Source organism: Athene noctua, chromosome 7 (assembly GCF_965140245.1).
Source record: "Athene noctua chromosome 7, bAthNoc1.hap1.1, whole genome shotgun sequence".
In the NCBI taxonomy this organism is placed as follows: Eukaryota; Metazoa; Chordata; class Aves; order Strigiformes; family Strigidae; genus Athene; species Athene noctua.
In genome coordinates this window covers 43,518,536-43,533,488 of record NC_134043.1, presented here as the reverse complement: position 1 = coordinate 43,533,488, position 14,953 = coordinate 43,518,536, and the positions used below count along the sequence as shown (strand labels likewise).

The window sequence follows — 14,953 nt, the reverse complement described above, 5'->3', positions numbered from 1 at the left end:
AAGAGTCTCCAAGGAATGATGACTCAATATTCTCTGCCAGCACCAAACACCCCTGACATCCCCAGCTCCATGCACAGCTGAGATACTCAGCTCTTTGCAGCAATTTAATCTGCCTTCTTGCATCTACCTAAATACCTCTCAGGAAGGTTAGCTGATAACAAGCACAGAAATGGAAAATGCACATCAGCTGGATCTTGCTGCCATTTCTCATCCATTGACTTCTACAGATTCTCAAAGCAAGTTCTTCAGTTGCATCCTCCCATTTTATACACAGAGCAATGGAGGCAGTGAGAGCACCCATCACAGTCCCAACCCACACTCTGAATCCTGAAACCCATCCCGTCCCCCAGGCCCTTGCCACACTAGATGATGTCCATGAGTGGATCTCTGCAGTTACTAAGATGAAGCCAGCTCAGACCACATGGGAGCTGGAACACAAGACCCTACAAAGAAGGAAATGGATCAGAATGGATGAGCACTTTGTTTTCTGATAAAATCTTTATAGTTGAATCTGCCTGAAGAAAATGGCCAAAAAAAAGAGGTCAAATCCTGCCAGGTGCTCTTTTCCTTCCTTGGGTTCAAGAATGAGTTGTTGTTTTCTAAAGACATTTGCAAACTGCTAGATAAGATCTCTGTGCACACACCAGGGTTGGTGCCTGGAAGATAACCTCTGGGGCCACTGACCCTGGAAGACACAGAGGGGGATGTAACGGGGAGGGCAAGAGCCAGAGCAGCCTTTCTAGGGCAGGGGTTGTTTAGCCCTGTCCTATAGGGATGTGCTGGTGTGTAGTAAGGGGGGAGTGTGGGGCAACACATGGTGGTGGCTGCTCTCCTCCCCATCTCCTCTCTTGGGGGACACATGGGAAGACAGCTCTGCACCTTCAGCCAGGTCGCTGGGCTAGGCTCTCCCCCTGGTCCCACCTCCTGGGGAAGGACAGAACGTCACCCCCTGGACAGGGAGATGTCTGGGCTGTGCTGGGCAGGGCTCTGTGAGGAGCAGGCTGCCAGGCAGGGGCAAAGTCTGGCAGCGATGGGGTGGGAAGGGGAAAGCCTGGGTGTGGGGCTTCTCTCCTGCTGGCTGCAGACCTGCTACTGCCTTCCCACTGCCTCCCCACCCCAGAAATGCAGCAGTGCTCGGCACGGAAACAGCCCAGCCAGCTCTGTCTGCTGCAAGCACATATTAATCTTGTTTTCCTTTGCTTCATCCTGCCTTTCCCATTTCCCTCGCCGTGAGTGCCAGCAGCTGGGGACTCAAAGGTGAACCATCACATTTCACAGGGAAACACCCTGGCCTCACTCTCCTCCGAAACACCAGAGGGAGGGGAAGCAGGAGGGTGAAAGAGAGGAGGTCAGAGCTCCCTCCCCATCCTCTGCAGAGAGCATAATCCCCTCCCCACCCCTCTTGCACTCACTGGTTTCCTCTTGTTTTAGTTCCCCGATGAAGACGCAGACGTTCGCTGACCCGCCTGTAACATGGCAGTGCTTTGCTTTTGGCCCACACAGTCGGCACAAATTCAGACCAGTGTCTGATACGCCCCATATGCCTATGTATGCATGTGCATATATATATATGGATGTGTATATGTATATTTAGATGTGTATATATATATGTATATATCTGCATGTATATAGAGGAATAGAGAGTCCCTGTCTGTCCACCCCCTCCCCTCCCTCCCCACTCCTCATGGCACCAAATCAAGCTGCGGCAGACTTGACAAATCTATTTGGCATGGTTCGCTCCACTGTTGCAGCCTGAACTGTGCAGAGCGCCGCACTGACGAAGGGAGGAATCTGCACCTTGAATACAGACATCTGGGAGCTTGCCTAACGCAGGAACGGCAGGGATTAATGCGGGTGGGGAACGTGGGGCCAGAGCCCCCGGCACCAGGCCCATGAGCAAGAGGCTTTGCCCTGGCCCTGCTGTGGCTCGGTGGCTGGCAGCCAGTTGTTCGTCGGGGAGGGAAAGCAGTCACCTGGATGCAAGGGGCAAGTGAGCCACCAAAAAAGCAATTATTTATCCTCCAGCCTCGAGATGTGTCTGCTAAATTGAGGCCAGAACATGGGAACAAAGTGAGACTGGAATAAAGGAGTAAAAAAGGGGAGGTTTGATTTTTCCTCTTTTTTATGAAGCGAGAAAACAGAGCAGAAAAAAAGATGATAGAACTCAGGGCTAAATCCTGAAATGGTGGCAATTCACGTGGCTATGGGACTGCTTTGGGTTGACACTCAAAGCCAGGCTTCAGGGTCTTGCTGGAGCAATGTAAATTGGCCCAGCAGCACTGAAACCAGCTGCGCTGTCCTGCTCCACCCTCACTGAGGATCCAGTGTCCAATGAGCCTCTGAGACTGCAAGGATGGGATATCTCTCCCTGGCAACTAAAATCACCCTCCAGGCCAGCTTCCCACCCCAGTTAGACTCTAAAAGGTAAATTTATTGCCAGTGGCTATTTGAAATGCTGAACTGTGTATTTAGCCCATCTCTCTGCCCCATGTGTTGCCAATCTCCCATCTGCCTCAGCTTGCAGAAACAGTCCCAGCGGGACTTCAAACTCATCCATTCCCACGGGGTGCCCAGGGTGAGGAGAGATGCCCCTGGTTCACAGAAAGGTCTGCTGCAGCAAGTCCTGGAAATGCACAGAACCTCCACACCAGCACACAGCCCCGTGTTAGGGTTATACACAAGTGCTGCCCTGAGCCGCAGCCCAGCCCACCTGAGGTCTGGGGGAACCCAGCAGCTGACTCTCCTATGTGGTGCTGGGCTGCCCTGTGCCTCCATTTCCTTACCTCTAAAATAGGACTAACACCACCCCACTGGCATGCAAGGAGCTTAAATACTCCAAATATTGGAGGTATGAGACCCTGCTAGGGGCCTCTGCACGGAGAGGACTCATTCTGGGAAGCAGAGTGGATTTGAACTGTGAGACACACTTGGGAAGGGGAAATCACATGGCCCGGAAGGGAAGGAAATGTCTGAATGAATCCTGGACAAGGCACGCTACTGCATTTCATGCCAGCAGTGCCTGTGCCAGCAAATGGAGGGGACAGCTAATTTAACAGAAGTGCTGAGCAAGCAGAAATTGCTGGGACATGAGTGTGGGGGGAAGGTGTGTGGGACCCCAGCCACTGAGTTCACACAGACAGATTATGACAGATCAACGGGGAGGACCTGAACCGCAGCAGCCGTGCTGGTGGGCACCATAGAAGAGAAGGGAAGGGCTGTTAAGGTGCCCTTAACCTGGGGACAACCACACAGGCAAGCGACAGAGCAGGACCAGCCCGGCACCATGGCTTCTTTAACCCCTCTCACCCCATACGCCAAAACTCTCACGTGAACCACCTCGAGTTTGCCTCACTGTGCCACGCAACAGCACCCGCAAGGCTTAGAAGGGCTGAACACCCATACGTACCCTCAGTCCTGCTCGCTCCCATCTCTGTGTGCCTCCCAGAAACATGGCAAGAACATGCGGCAGCTCCCAGGGCTCAATGCATCCTTGCTGACCGCATCTGCTAGTGCAGATCCCACAGCTCTGGCAGCCTGAATTGCTCCTCATTATTTATTGTTCATTTCGTTCTCTGGGATGGTGCAATCCCCTCTTAGGATTTGTGCCCTTTCATTTCCAGGCCTCAGTAACTCCTGAACTACAGTTTCATGCGGTTTTGTGATTGTTAACCCAGCATGCAGACAGGGCTACGGCCATAAAAACTCAATGAATCTTGTAGGGCAAAAGACAGGCTGTGAAAGCATTTTCTCCTTCATTTGCAGTCAAAGAACATACTCTCACCACCACGAAAGATGCAACAGCAGCCAGGTTTTCCAAGGAACAGTGTTTCCTTATTGCTATGCAGAGGAGAAAGGACTATTACTGCTCAGAGTAGTCTTTTAGCCCTCATCAGAAAAAGAGTCCCTCACAGATTAAATCCTCCAGGCCTGTAAAATCTCTCTGTTCTCTTCCCTTCTGTTGGCTGCAAGACTCACCAAGGCACATGCAAAAGGGACAAAAAGGCTTTTACCTTGTGGTTTTTCCCATGTCGGTACATCATCCAGTCCTCCCCATTGGTGCTGACCTCCAGCTTGTAGGTACGGACGTAGTAGCCATTCTGGGTTTCTCTGGAGATGGCACCCTGTGTGGCAATGGCTGTGAGCACAGTCAGGAAGTGGAGGTCCACCTTTCCAAGGGAAAAAGGGACAAGAGAGACAGTGGTGACCACCTGAGAGCCCAAGCTGGCTAGTTAGTTCCTCCCTCAGACTCTGAAAAATGAAAAGGTGCAAATTCAGTCTGTCTCACTCCATCTGTGGGCCCACATTTCAACAGGTACAACCCCCTCCCGGCTGACTTCAGCAGGATGCTTGCAGATAGGACCACAGGACACGAGTAACTAAGGATCTTGGTGTCTGTCCCTATGGGACCATCACAAAGCCTTCTTTCTGCTTCAGACCAAGCAACACGATCGGCACAGAAGCTCATGTCCATTAAAACAGGACTGAGGCTGACTTCTTCCATGTAAAATAAAAGCATGATGTCCAATTAGCAAGTACTGCAGTTCTTGGTTTTCCCTTGGTTGTTTTGTTTTGGGTTTTTTTACAATGTGGGTTGAAAAAGGTCAGCAGAGCTGGCTTAGTAGCACGGCCATGAATGAAGAATGAGATGTCTGCTAGAGGCAATGACATTCACCACCTCCTGTTCCTAGTGCTCTCTAGCAAGCAGGGTCTCATGGCTATGTGACACAGCCAGAAGTCCTGTGCAGACAGAGTCTGTGGCTTATAACCAGCTCCCAGGGAAAGCCTTTGCTCTGTCAGCTCCCTACCTGACATTAGCCTCATGCTCCCTGCATCACTGATGAGATAAATATTATTCTAGTTGTTTTTCCAAGCACCCCCTGGAGACTTTGGTCCTCAGGCCAGTGGCAGAGTCAGTGGCCTTTGTAAGTGGCAGAGGGTTCCTCAGTCTCTGTCAATATGCTGGGAGGTTCATCAAGGTTTTAGGCAGGAAGGAGGGGGTGGGAGAGGGACAACGAGTCGAGCCAGCCCTTGTGCAGGCATGCTTAATGGGAGAGTCAGCCCATCTCATTTCATGGAGGCACTGCAGCTCCCCTGCTGCTTGCTCCCCACGAGCCACAGAGGCAATAAAAAACTCAACAAGCCTGATAGTCAAGGATCAGTTTAACAGCACGACAGCCCATTTGGAAGAAGTGAGGTGAGGGGGCTGGAAAGCTTGCATACCTGGAGGTACTCTTTGTTGCTGTCTACATTGGGGGTCCAGCCGTTGTCATCACTGTTGAGCCGGCTCTGTTGAGGGGTCCATCGCCCATCTGAGTAGGTGGAGGAGGCACTGATCTGCATGTTGGAGATCCTGCCAGACTCCATCCCCAGTGGCACGTTGCACTGGAAGTCTGAAGCAGACACACACAGAGACACAGATCAGCCTACAGTCTCCGTATTTCACTCCCAAGTGGAAGGCAGCCCTGAACTATCCTCCCCAGCTAACCCCAAGCAAAGCTGCCTGCCTGGAAAGATGAACAGATCTGCACCATCTTGCAGGTTGTGTGTGCTCACAGATGGCACTGAAAAATTAAAGATGAGGCAGCTTTATGTTTGTGTGGCCCTCTGAAAACTAATATAGTCTAGATCATTCTCCCTTTATCTTCTTTATCTTTGCAGTTTTGACATAATTCTGTCCCTTCCCTCCCTCCGTTTCCACCAAGATATCCCAAGTCCCCTTGCCACAAAGTTCCCCATCTTCTTGAAGGCAGGAGGTGAAATATAAGCATTGACACGGCAAGGAGTATGGGCAGGCACAACAGGGCGGCGCTTACTGCTGTGCTACTTGCAGGAATGTCAAGGCCTGGAACAGGCAGGTGTAAAGGTTTTGTGTGCATGTGAGAGTATGGATGCATGTGTGGAAGTGTCTGTGTATATGTGCATGCGCTATATGTGTATCAGGCCCATAGGAATTAACCAGCCAAGAATATGAAAAAACTCTCTGGTATGCTTTCACTTGGGCTGCCTCACTTCTAAGGCTTTAAAAGTCATAATTAACTCAATCTTACTGCACATCTCTCATTTTTTATGGCAGCTGTCCTGTAAATACAATAGCAAATAAAACATTAATAGGAAATACCACATGGGCCCAAGCGTGCTGCTGCTGTTAACCAACGGGTCTCTGCCAAACTGCCTGTTTTTAATGTGGCAAGTCAACCCTGGGTAGAAATGATGGAGAAGCTAAGATCACAGCAGTATTATTAAAGTTTCAGGCCTGGCCCTTTAAAAAGCTCTTGTGCTTGATTTCTTAAGCTTTGTGTGTCATAACATTTTATTTTCCAATCCTTTTAAAGAACAGAATAGAAAGATTAAAGAACAGATCAACTGAGTGTGGAGATAGGTAATGATGAAGAGCTCATGCTTGTCTGTAACTCTCACAGCCTCAGCAGAACATTCCTAACTCAGTCAAGGAGCAAGATCCTATAACCCAGCTGCCCTAGCGCTGCACAACCTCTGCTTTACCCTGCTCTCTGTCACGAGCTTTCAGTGTTGGGTCAGGGACACCCTCTCTTTCTCTGGGACTGAGGGGTGTCCTGAAGGCTTCTACTGTTGTATCACAGGTTTACTGTGAAAAGAGGTCGAGAACTGTAGCTCTGATGTAAAAATATCATGGGAAAATAATCTTGAATCTTTCCTCGCCTGCAAGTGTTATCACAAAGAATCAAAACGCTCTTCATTCTCAAAACACGCAACTTATTTCCTCACTCCACATCAATTTACCTCCCTTAACAAGGGATCTAAAACAAATTTTGTTTGGAAATTCTTAGACCTTTAGGCATTTTTTAATTAGACAGTCAAGAAATTCCAATTTGTAGTTTGGGGCTATGAATTTTTGGAAAACCAGAGAGAGAGAGAGAGAGAGAATTTTCCCCTGTGCCTTAATGAATCTGCTGCACCTGCTGGGCTGAAGTCTTCTGCTAAACCCTTTGGGCTGAGCCACATACATGAAGGATTCTATCCCAAAAGGTATTGAGAAGACTTCACAAGCAAGTGAAAAGTCAAAGAAAGGTCATAAAGTGTGATTCTTACTGAAATCTCACTTCTATCAGAAAGAGAGAACACACCTAGTGTAACTGCTGTCTGCATTGCTGGTAGGGGACCAGCCCCTGGACACACTCCTGCCTTCCTCACTCTTGCATGTGCCAAGTGAAAGGCTTGGGCAAAACAGGTGACACGACTGCCTAAATCATATGCAGACATTATCAACTTACTTTCTGGGACTTCTTGCTGGATCAAGTAGTACTGAGCAGAGAAACCGTCTTTAGCCACTGCCAGGTCCGTGTGGAAGGTGAGTGAGAGGACACCGGTGGTTGAGCGGATGTCTGACGGCATCTTAGTGCCACAGTACCTGCCTATCAAGGGGCCAACTGCAAAAGAAAGAGCAGCAAAGGTAATGCTTGGCTTTCCACTGGCCTTCTGGGTCACCAACAGATTGGCATCACTCAACAGGGAGAGCAAGACTGGCGTAAAAGAAAGGCTTTGGAGATGGGCTATTTTTTACATCCGCTGGCCTGGTGCCATGCAGTACGCCATGCAGAATTATCCACTGCAGCAGGCATTGCTCTGCAATTGCCAGGAAATGCTCCAAACTGCTCTGTTTCTCAGTGTTGGTATAGGGTAGGGAGGTCCTCCCAGCACTGCATGAACCCACTGCCCCTCCCTTAGGGAGGACTGGTGGTATCTTGAAGTGTCCCATGGGGCTTTTCAGATCAGTGGTTACAACAGAGCAGTAGTTTGGGGCGTAATGCATGCAGTCTTCTACAAGGCCACTGTCCTCACAGCTGGCCACTGAGGACCCCGATGACAGGCTGGATGCTGCAGCCATGTCTGAAGTTAGACATCTTTGGCATTCAGACACAGACTGCACAGCTTTGGAGCTTTGTGAGACACTAAGAGAGACTGAGGACAGCAGCGCAGCACCCCATGGCTTACCCTGAGGGATACCATCCCAGATATCCAGCCAGTCGTACTTGCAGTCTCCTTCCCCTGCCTGCAGCGGGTCGTGCTCGAGATCAAAGAGCAGAAAGTGGAGGAGGATTTCTGTCTTTGGCTTGGCTATGATGGTGAAGACACAGTCCAGGTTGTGTGGATACTTGTCAGGGAAACCTGGAGACTCAATAGTGCCGTTGGAGGCAGTGAAGTTTCTGGAGCAGTCCTCAGAGCCTGTAGTGGCAGGAAAAAACCCACAGCCTTAGCAACAGTGCAGCTTAATGCCAACATCTTGACACTGCGGAACCCCCATTTTGAGCTTAGAGTGGTTGTGCATGCACTTCCAGTAGCCCAAGAGCTGTGTGAATTCCTGCAAGGACCCACAGGGTGATTTTTCACAGCTTTCCACAGGTGGTAAAACAAGATCCATGCCTTCACTGGAGTGGACAGCATGGTTCTAAATCTCTCAGACAGCTCTGCAAACGTAACCTGTACACCACTGATGATGCTCCTGCCAGCTACTCCAAAAACAGGACTAGGAGAGCTATCTATCCAAAGGCACCCAAAGCCACAGCTGTGATTTGGCAGGCCAGCACCCTGCCACGTCCCCTACACTGGTGTGGTAGCCCAGGTGGGGAAGGGAGGCCATACCGAGCTGGGCTGGGCTTCAGCCCTATCCACTGTAAGCTGGCCCCCAAACAACAACTTGACAGGAGGCCCATGTCCGTTGCCCCAAAGCCTGCAGAGGGGTCAGCCAGCATGCAGGGGGCTGCCGTAAGCAGTCCTCGCTGCCACATGTCGCATCAGCTCCAGGTCTGATGGAGAAGCCCCTGTTTGGGGAGGGGGCTGCCTGGGAAAGGGCAGAGAGGAGTAATGGGGATGTCATCTCTGGAAAGGCTGTCCCCAGGGGCTGATCTCCTGCAACCTTCACCCCTCCAACACAGACATCTGTGCCTCAGTTTCCTCTCAAGAAAATCAGGAAGCACAAATATTTACACAGTGAAAGGGCCCCGGGGAGGGTGCCAATGTCTCCTCTGTTAGTTGGAAACCCTTGGGAAGTGCGCAGTTAGCCTGTGGCCTCCTGAGACCCATGCAAGGGCCAGCTCCAGCATATGTCCCCACAACATGGCTACAGCAAGAGCCGGGGTAGCAGGGGCCATGGCAGAGAGATCTCTGCTGAGAGGAGGAACAGAGGCCTCTTTCTCACAGACTGAACCATCCGCACCAGAAATGCAAGTTATTTCTATGCTTAAGGAAGACCTTTGCGTGGTGAGGAGGGCAGACAATGTTGCCTCTTATTTATTGCTGACCTCAGCACTGGCCTCGGTTGCAGTCAGGCCAGCTCCGTGCCCCCTCTCATACAGACAAGGTGCCTCGGGGTGGCTGGGGAAAGGGGAATTCATACCACGGTGACTTTGAAACTGCTGCACTGTGGAGGCAGGACAATAGGCAACAGAAATCTGCAGCCTGGAGCTATCAGAGGCAAAAGGGGACGTTGGAGAGGCTGCCACCGCTGCAACCCGGCATTAGCATTTGCAAAGGTTTCTGCTTCAGTTTTACTGGGACACCCTCCTCCTCTACAAATCCTTCTGCTCCGGTTCTTCCAGGCAGCACACGAGCCTTCCTGGGACTAATAGGAGACTTGTTATTCAATTCAGCATTAACCTACAGGAGTCAGGCCAGCAGCCCGCAGTAATAGCAGGATCCCACACTGCATTATGCAGTGCCTAGCTGGAGAGCTACTCAGGAGAGGCTCTTAATTGACTACCTAATGAAGCAGCCAGCTTTTCTGGTGTGAACCTGTGGGGTAAAACACAGAGGCAAAAAATAAGGCCAAACACAAATCACAGCATAATGCCATGAACAGGGATAAGGGTGTACTTCATTCCAAACATCCTGAAATAGATAAACAGGGAAAATAACATAAGCTCCGAGCTAGGGATAAAATCAAAGACTAAACCCAGAGTCAGGGATTGTCCTCTAGAGACAGGAGAGACATAACTATGTCACTGCATTAGACAGCAAGTTTCCTCATGTGAGGCTCTTATTGCATTTGGCATCTTTGCCTACAGTTTGGCTGATAGCAGCAAACACAATGATCAGCTTTTTATAAGGAAGCTGCAGATAATCAACCGGAGTCATGCTGGCTTCGGCAGCATGGACCAGCCTGAGAGGAGACTTTGATGTCCAGCAATGGAGAGCTCAGGCCAGCCCTGCCAAACTGACTCACAAAGTGAGCAGCAGGGTGGCTGGACCAGCTAGGGCAGGTGGCTCTTTTGTCAGCCCACAGACCGCTGACTGATACCCATCAGGGGATTCAAAGACTGGTATACAGTTGTTTGTATGCATATTGCTCCTCTCCCACAATGTGATAAGGGAAATTTAGCACAAGGTGTGGAAATAAATGCTCAGTTTAAAAGAGTTGGGTTTTTTAGGTCACCTTTAAAAAAGAAAAAAGCTGTAGCCACGTTGCCTTTACTGATGTGGACAATTGCAATCCAATGACCTTTAAAGCTGGTGACACCCTTGCTGGCTACTCTGACAGCTCAGACAGAAACCCGGCACTGCCCACTGCTCTCCCTGGGAACCCTGGAGTGGGGACAGGGGCCAGGCAGACGAGGTGGGCTGGCAGTGCTCCTGGATCACAGGCTCATCCCTGCTCCTGTGCCAAAACCTGCCCTGCCAGGCTGGATTTTTTGGGCTGTGGCTGGAAAAAAGCTATTATGTCTATTTCTGGAGAGGGGATCTCTCTGCAGGGAATGGTGGTGGTGAAAGGAGCCCCAACACTTCAGACCTGAGGGCAGCTCTGTAGGGACCTGCATCAAGAGACACAAACTCAGCTCCAGCCTCAACATCCACTCTCTCCCAGACCAGCGCTTGCTTCCTCTCCCTCCCCACCAGCAGTAACAAAAATCTCCTTTTCCCATTGAATTTGGCACCTTGCTGGCTCCCACCCAGGCAGAGAGGGTTCTGGCCTGCCATTCCTTCCCACAGCCACACTAAGCCTGGCCTGGCCACCTCAGCCAGCTGGACCACCCCACACTGCCCCATGCCCCGACTCATGGCATGGACCCCATGTGAGGACAGGCACAACCCAGCACAGTCTGCTGGGCTCAGTGTACAGGGAGTGAAAGGCAAGGGAGGCTGAGCTAGGTCGGCAGTCTTCCCACCTGAACAGTTATTCTTTGCCATTCTCCACGCTGGCAACTGGCCTCAGCAAACCCCAACAGCGAGATGAACCACTAAACTCTTTCAGAACTAATCTGCATCCTAAACATTAAGAAACAGCAGTGGTGAGCTGGCTGCACCACAACAGATCAATGACCAGTTATATAGCCCAGGCAACCACAAGCAACAGCACTTTCCTCATCTACCTGAATGTCCAGACACCTCCCGCCCTCACCATTTCACAGTGAGTTTGGGGAGTCTCATTCCCATCTTCTTGCAGCAGAGTCTCCACATTCACATCTACCTGTGACTGGGTTGCAGGCTGCCTGCACACCTCCGCCTGCTGCACAGCTGGGCCAGGGCCCCAGCACTGGTGCCTGTGCTCCCTGCTCTCCCTTTGAAGAGGCGGGGTAAGCGACACTGTTGTGCTCCTTTCTGGTTCTTCACCAGGCGTGGGCAATTTTTTCATGCTGGATGCGATGACGTGAAAGCCGCATGTGTGTTTTCTTCCAACGCACCACCGAAGGAATGTGGGCACAGGGCAGGCGCCCACGTCCCCATGCAAAACACACTCTTGTTCCCTCGGCATGCAGGCACACCTCTCTCACCCGCACACACTGAGCGGGTTTTATTTTCTCAAGCCTCCTTCTTCCCAGACACACAATTCTGGCAAATATTTAGACAGATACACTATTAAAATGCCTCTGGGCAGCTTCTCCTTTCCTCAACAATAGTTCGGTATTAAACAGAATTATGAACAGTTCCTCTTACACCTCCCTGGAAAGGTGTTGCCTCAACCCTTGACAGCACTGCTGACAGCAGTCCCTTGAAAACCAGAGCTCCCCAGTTACAAAACCCGGCTTCCAGGGAGAGAAAACACAGCGCCATTGATCAGCCCTGAATCGAAACTCCACAGGAGGGGGAGCTCCATGCGCTCCTAACTGAGGGACAATCCCCTCTTAGCCCTAATAAGCTTCACACATGCAAGAAAGAACAGATACATGTTTCTAGTCCTCAAATACAAGAGCACATTTATGGAGGAATCCTGCTTTTGATGCCACGCTGTGATCCAAAAATGCACTATCATGCACCAGTAACATCATCTTGGAAATGTGATGAAACAGACTCGCTTAAATTAAAAAAGAACAAAACCAAAGGAACCCTTTATCTCTGGAGAACATGCTAAAAATCATATTGAAAAGGTGGCCAGAGACATCTCCTTGCAAAGATCATTATGGCAAACAGCCTGGGAGATAGGCACTGACTCAGACACTCACCTGTCTTGTAGATCTCATAGCGCAGGGAGAAGCCGGCACCTTGCCGTGCATAGTCCGAGGTGAACTTGATATAGAGAGAGGGGCCAGAAGAGATGATGGTAGGAGGTGCTATGTTCCCACAGTGCTTGCCCAGCAGGTCTGCCACTTCACTGTCCCCATCTCGGATCTCGATGTAGTCATACCTGTGGAGGCAGGTGAAATGGCAGTAAAACCATCTGTCAGGGAGACGCTTCAGGATGCCAGGAACAAACACTAAACACTTCTTTATATCTGTATATTTCACAGAAGATCTTCCAGGCAGGTACCTGGGACTCTATCACTCACACCACACCACAACATGCATCCTCCAATACATTTTTTCCCTTTTGTCTGTCTGGCTACATTTAAGTCTTTCCCTCTGTTGCTCCTCACATCATTAATTTATTGCAACCACATCCACTTCAACTCCACAGCCAACATGCAATATTTAGGACACAATTTTCCCCCGTTTCCACGAGACTTCTTTGGCACAGGAGAAGCTCAGATACAACTCTTCTGGGGCAGCTCTCCTTCCCCTACCTCTCTCCTTAAGTGCTACTGTGTTACTTAGCACAGCTCAGTTTATTCCACTATTCAGGAGAGATTTGGCCAAGCACACACCAAGCATGAAACAATAGTGTTCAATCCATGTGAGGAGGTAGCTATTTTGTACATTGTCTGACACCACATTGGTTCTCTAACAAGCACGGCTGTACACTTACTTAGCACTTGGCCAGTAATGCTGATCTATTAAGTGCTAACAAAGATTTCCTGTGGATGAGAAGTGCTGCGTAAAGAGCTAGGGAGCCACATTCACTATTGCCTGATCCTTGTACACTTAGTAACCCCAACCTGCCTTTGCTAAGCCCTACCTGGAGATGTCCCACCTGCCTACTGGCATGGCTCCTGGGCATCTGAATGGTCTGGGGGAGGCATGTGTAGAGTTAGAGGAACTGCCTCCTGGTACAGAGACAAAAGCTTGTCGCAAAGTCTGGCTGGAAGGGGAAACTCCCACAGATTCCTTAGCATTTTCTAGGCCATGACTAATGGCAAGGTAGTATCAGGCTCTGCCTGCTGTGAAGAAACAAACAGCTTTTACGTGAACATCTTGTTCTTCGGCTGCTTTCTAACACCCACGCTCTCCCCGCCCCTCTTCTCCTCCTCTCTGGCCAGCGCACTATTTACAGAAACTGCCCATCTCTCTTTGACTGTTTATTCACTTTGTATCAACCTGTTTGAACAACATGCTGCAGCTCTTCTCACGGGGCCAGGGTGGGAAAAAGCACTTCCAGTCTGCCAGGAATCTGCCTTTCTTCTTTGTCACAAGATCTCCTGTTTGGGAATGGAGAGTTGAAAGGAGAAGTAGCTTGCTGGATGCAGAATGATCCTCATGTGACTCATTCCTGTTCTGCAAAGCACACATCGGCAGGCAACAATCTCAAAACAAACTTAAAGGGACTCCGTGTGCTCCTCCACAAAGAAAGATGGCCCGGATGGCTTTGGTTTCACTCCTTTCTGGGACTAAATCAGGCTGAGAGCCAGAGGCAAAATGCCTGCAGATGAAACCCTGTCTACGCCAGACCAAGCACTCTGCTAGCTGCAATCACCCAGTCTTTAACTTCATTACAGACGCAACTGGCTTGGCCAAGCGGTCTTGAGAAGAGGCACTCACACAGGAACAACATTTGGCTTAGCTGGTGGGTGGACACTGAGCAATGTAAATGAAGATCTGTTTCCTCTGCTCTCGCTTCAGCTCTGCGCAGCTTCCTATCACCTCGTGACCCCTTATTACCCTGACACTGTCCAGCAGCACCCTGTATGACCCTACTAATGTCCATCATGTGTGGCTTGATCCCCTTGTCTCCCCTGGGAGGAAGAACATGGAGCACAGTGTTAGTGCTTCTTTTAAGTAGAATTTTTTCCTCCTTGTTTGTCTATTTGTTTAAAGTAGTGCTAAGCAAACAGCAAGGACATTTTGTTCTCTAAATAACTACTTGCTTTCAGTGTCCTTACAGCCCTTCCACACCAGAAGTACACATCTGTGCCGCAGGACTACTGGCTACTAGTGAAATTGTGAATATGTAACAAAAAAATAATGTGGCAAAAACATGAATGTTGGCAAAACACAGCTAACTGTGCGGACTGTAAAAGCTACCTTTTGCATGGCACAGGCAGAGGTTAGCTGCATCCCAGGGAATCACATCTGTTTGTGTACTCATGGGGTTATAACTCGCCAACACAGTACAAGACTTCGACAACTTGACTGTAATGATCACAGGTTCTGCTGTAGCCAACACACCAAACATCCTAGTGCTGTCCACATGGTGCCTCAAACCACTCTGCCCTAGGAGCCCCGGCAATTTCAGAAGCAAATTCTGGACCAAGAAATATTTGCTTATTGAATGGGTGAATAACTTCCAATAATACACACAATTTGGGAATATTGCAATCTGCTCATGGGCAATCTGCAAATGGAAAATGAAAAGAATGAATCTAGTAAGTAAATCATCAGGAAATATTTG

General features: G+C 49.8%; 1 protein-coding gene across 6 annotated transcripts in view; it reads right to left on the bottom strand.

Annotated features, from left to right (window-relative positions):
* NRP2 (neuropilin 2) overlaps positions 1 to 14,953 on the bottom strand; it is an 89,754-nt gene that overhangs the window by 48,004 nt on the left and 26,797 nt on the right. For all 6 annotated transcript variants that reach the window (XM_074911135.1, XM_074911137.1, XM_074911136.1 and 3 more), the window contains exons 3-7: positions 12,414 to 12,595; positions 7,972 to 8,202; positions 7,251 to 7,406; positions 5,221 to 5,390; positions 4,011 to 4,166 (exon numbers count right to left, since the gene is read on the bottom strand). In XM_074911135.1, the coding sequence (XP_074767236.1) occupies positions 4,011 to 4,166; positions 5,221 to 5,390; positions 7,251 to 7,406; positions 7,972 to 8,202; positions 12,414 to 12,595 (895 nt within the window). The remainder of the gene's footprint in view (positions 1 to 4,010; positions 4,167 to 5,220; positions 5,391 to 7,250; positions 7,407 to 7,971; positions 8,203 to 12,413; positions 12,596 to 14,953) is intronic.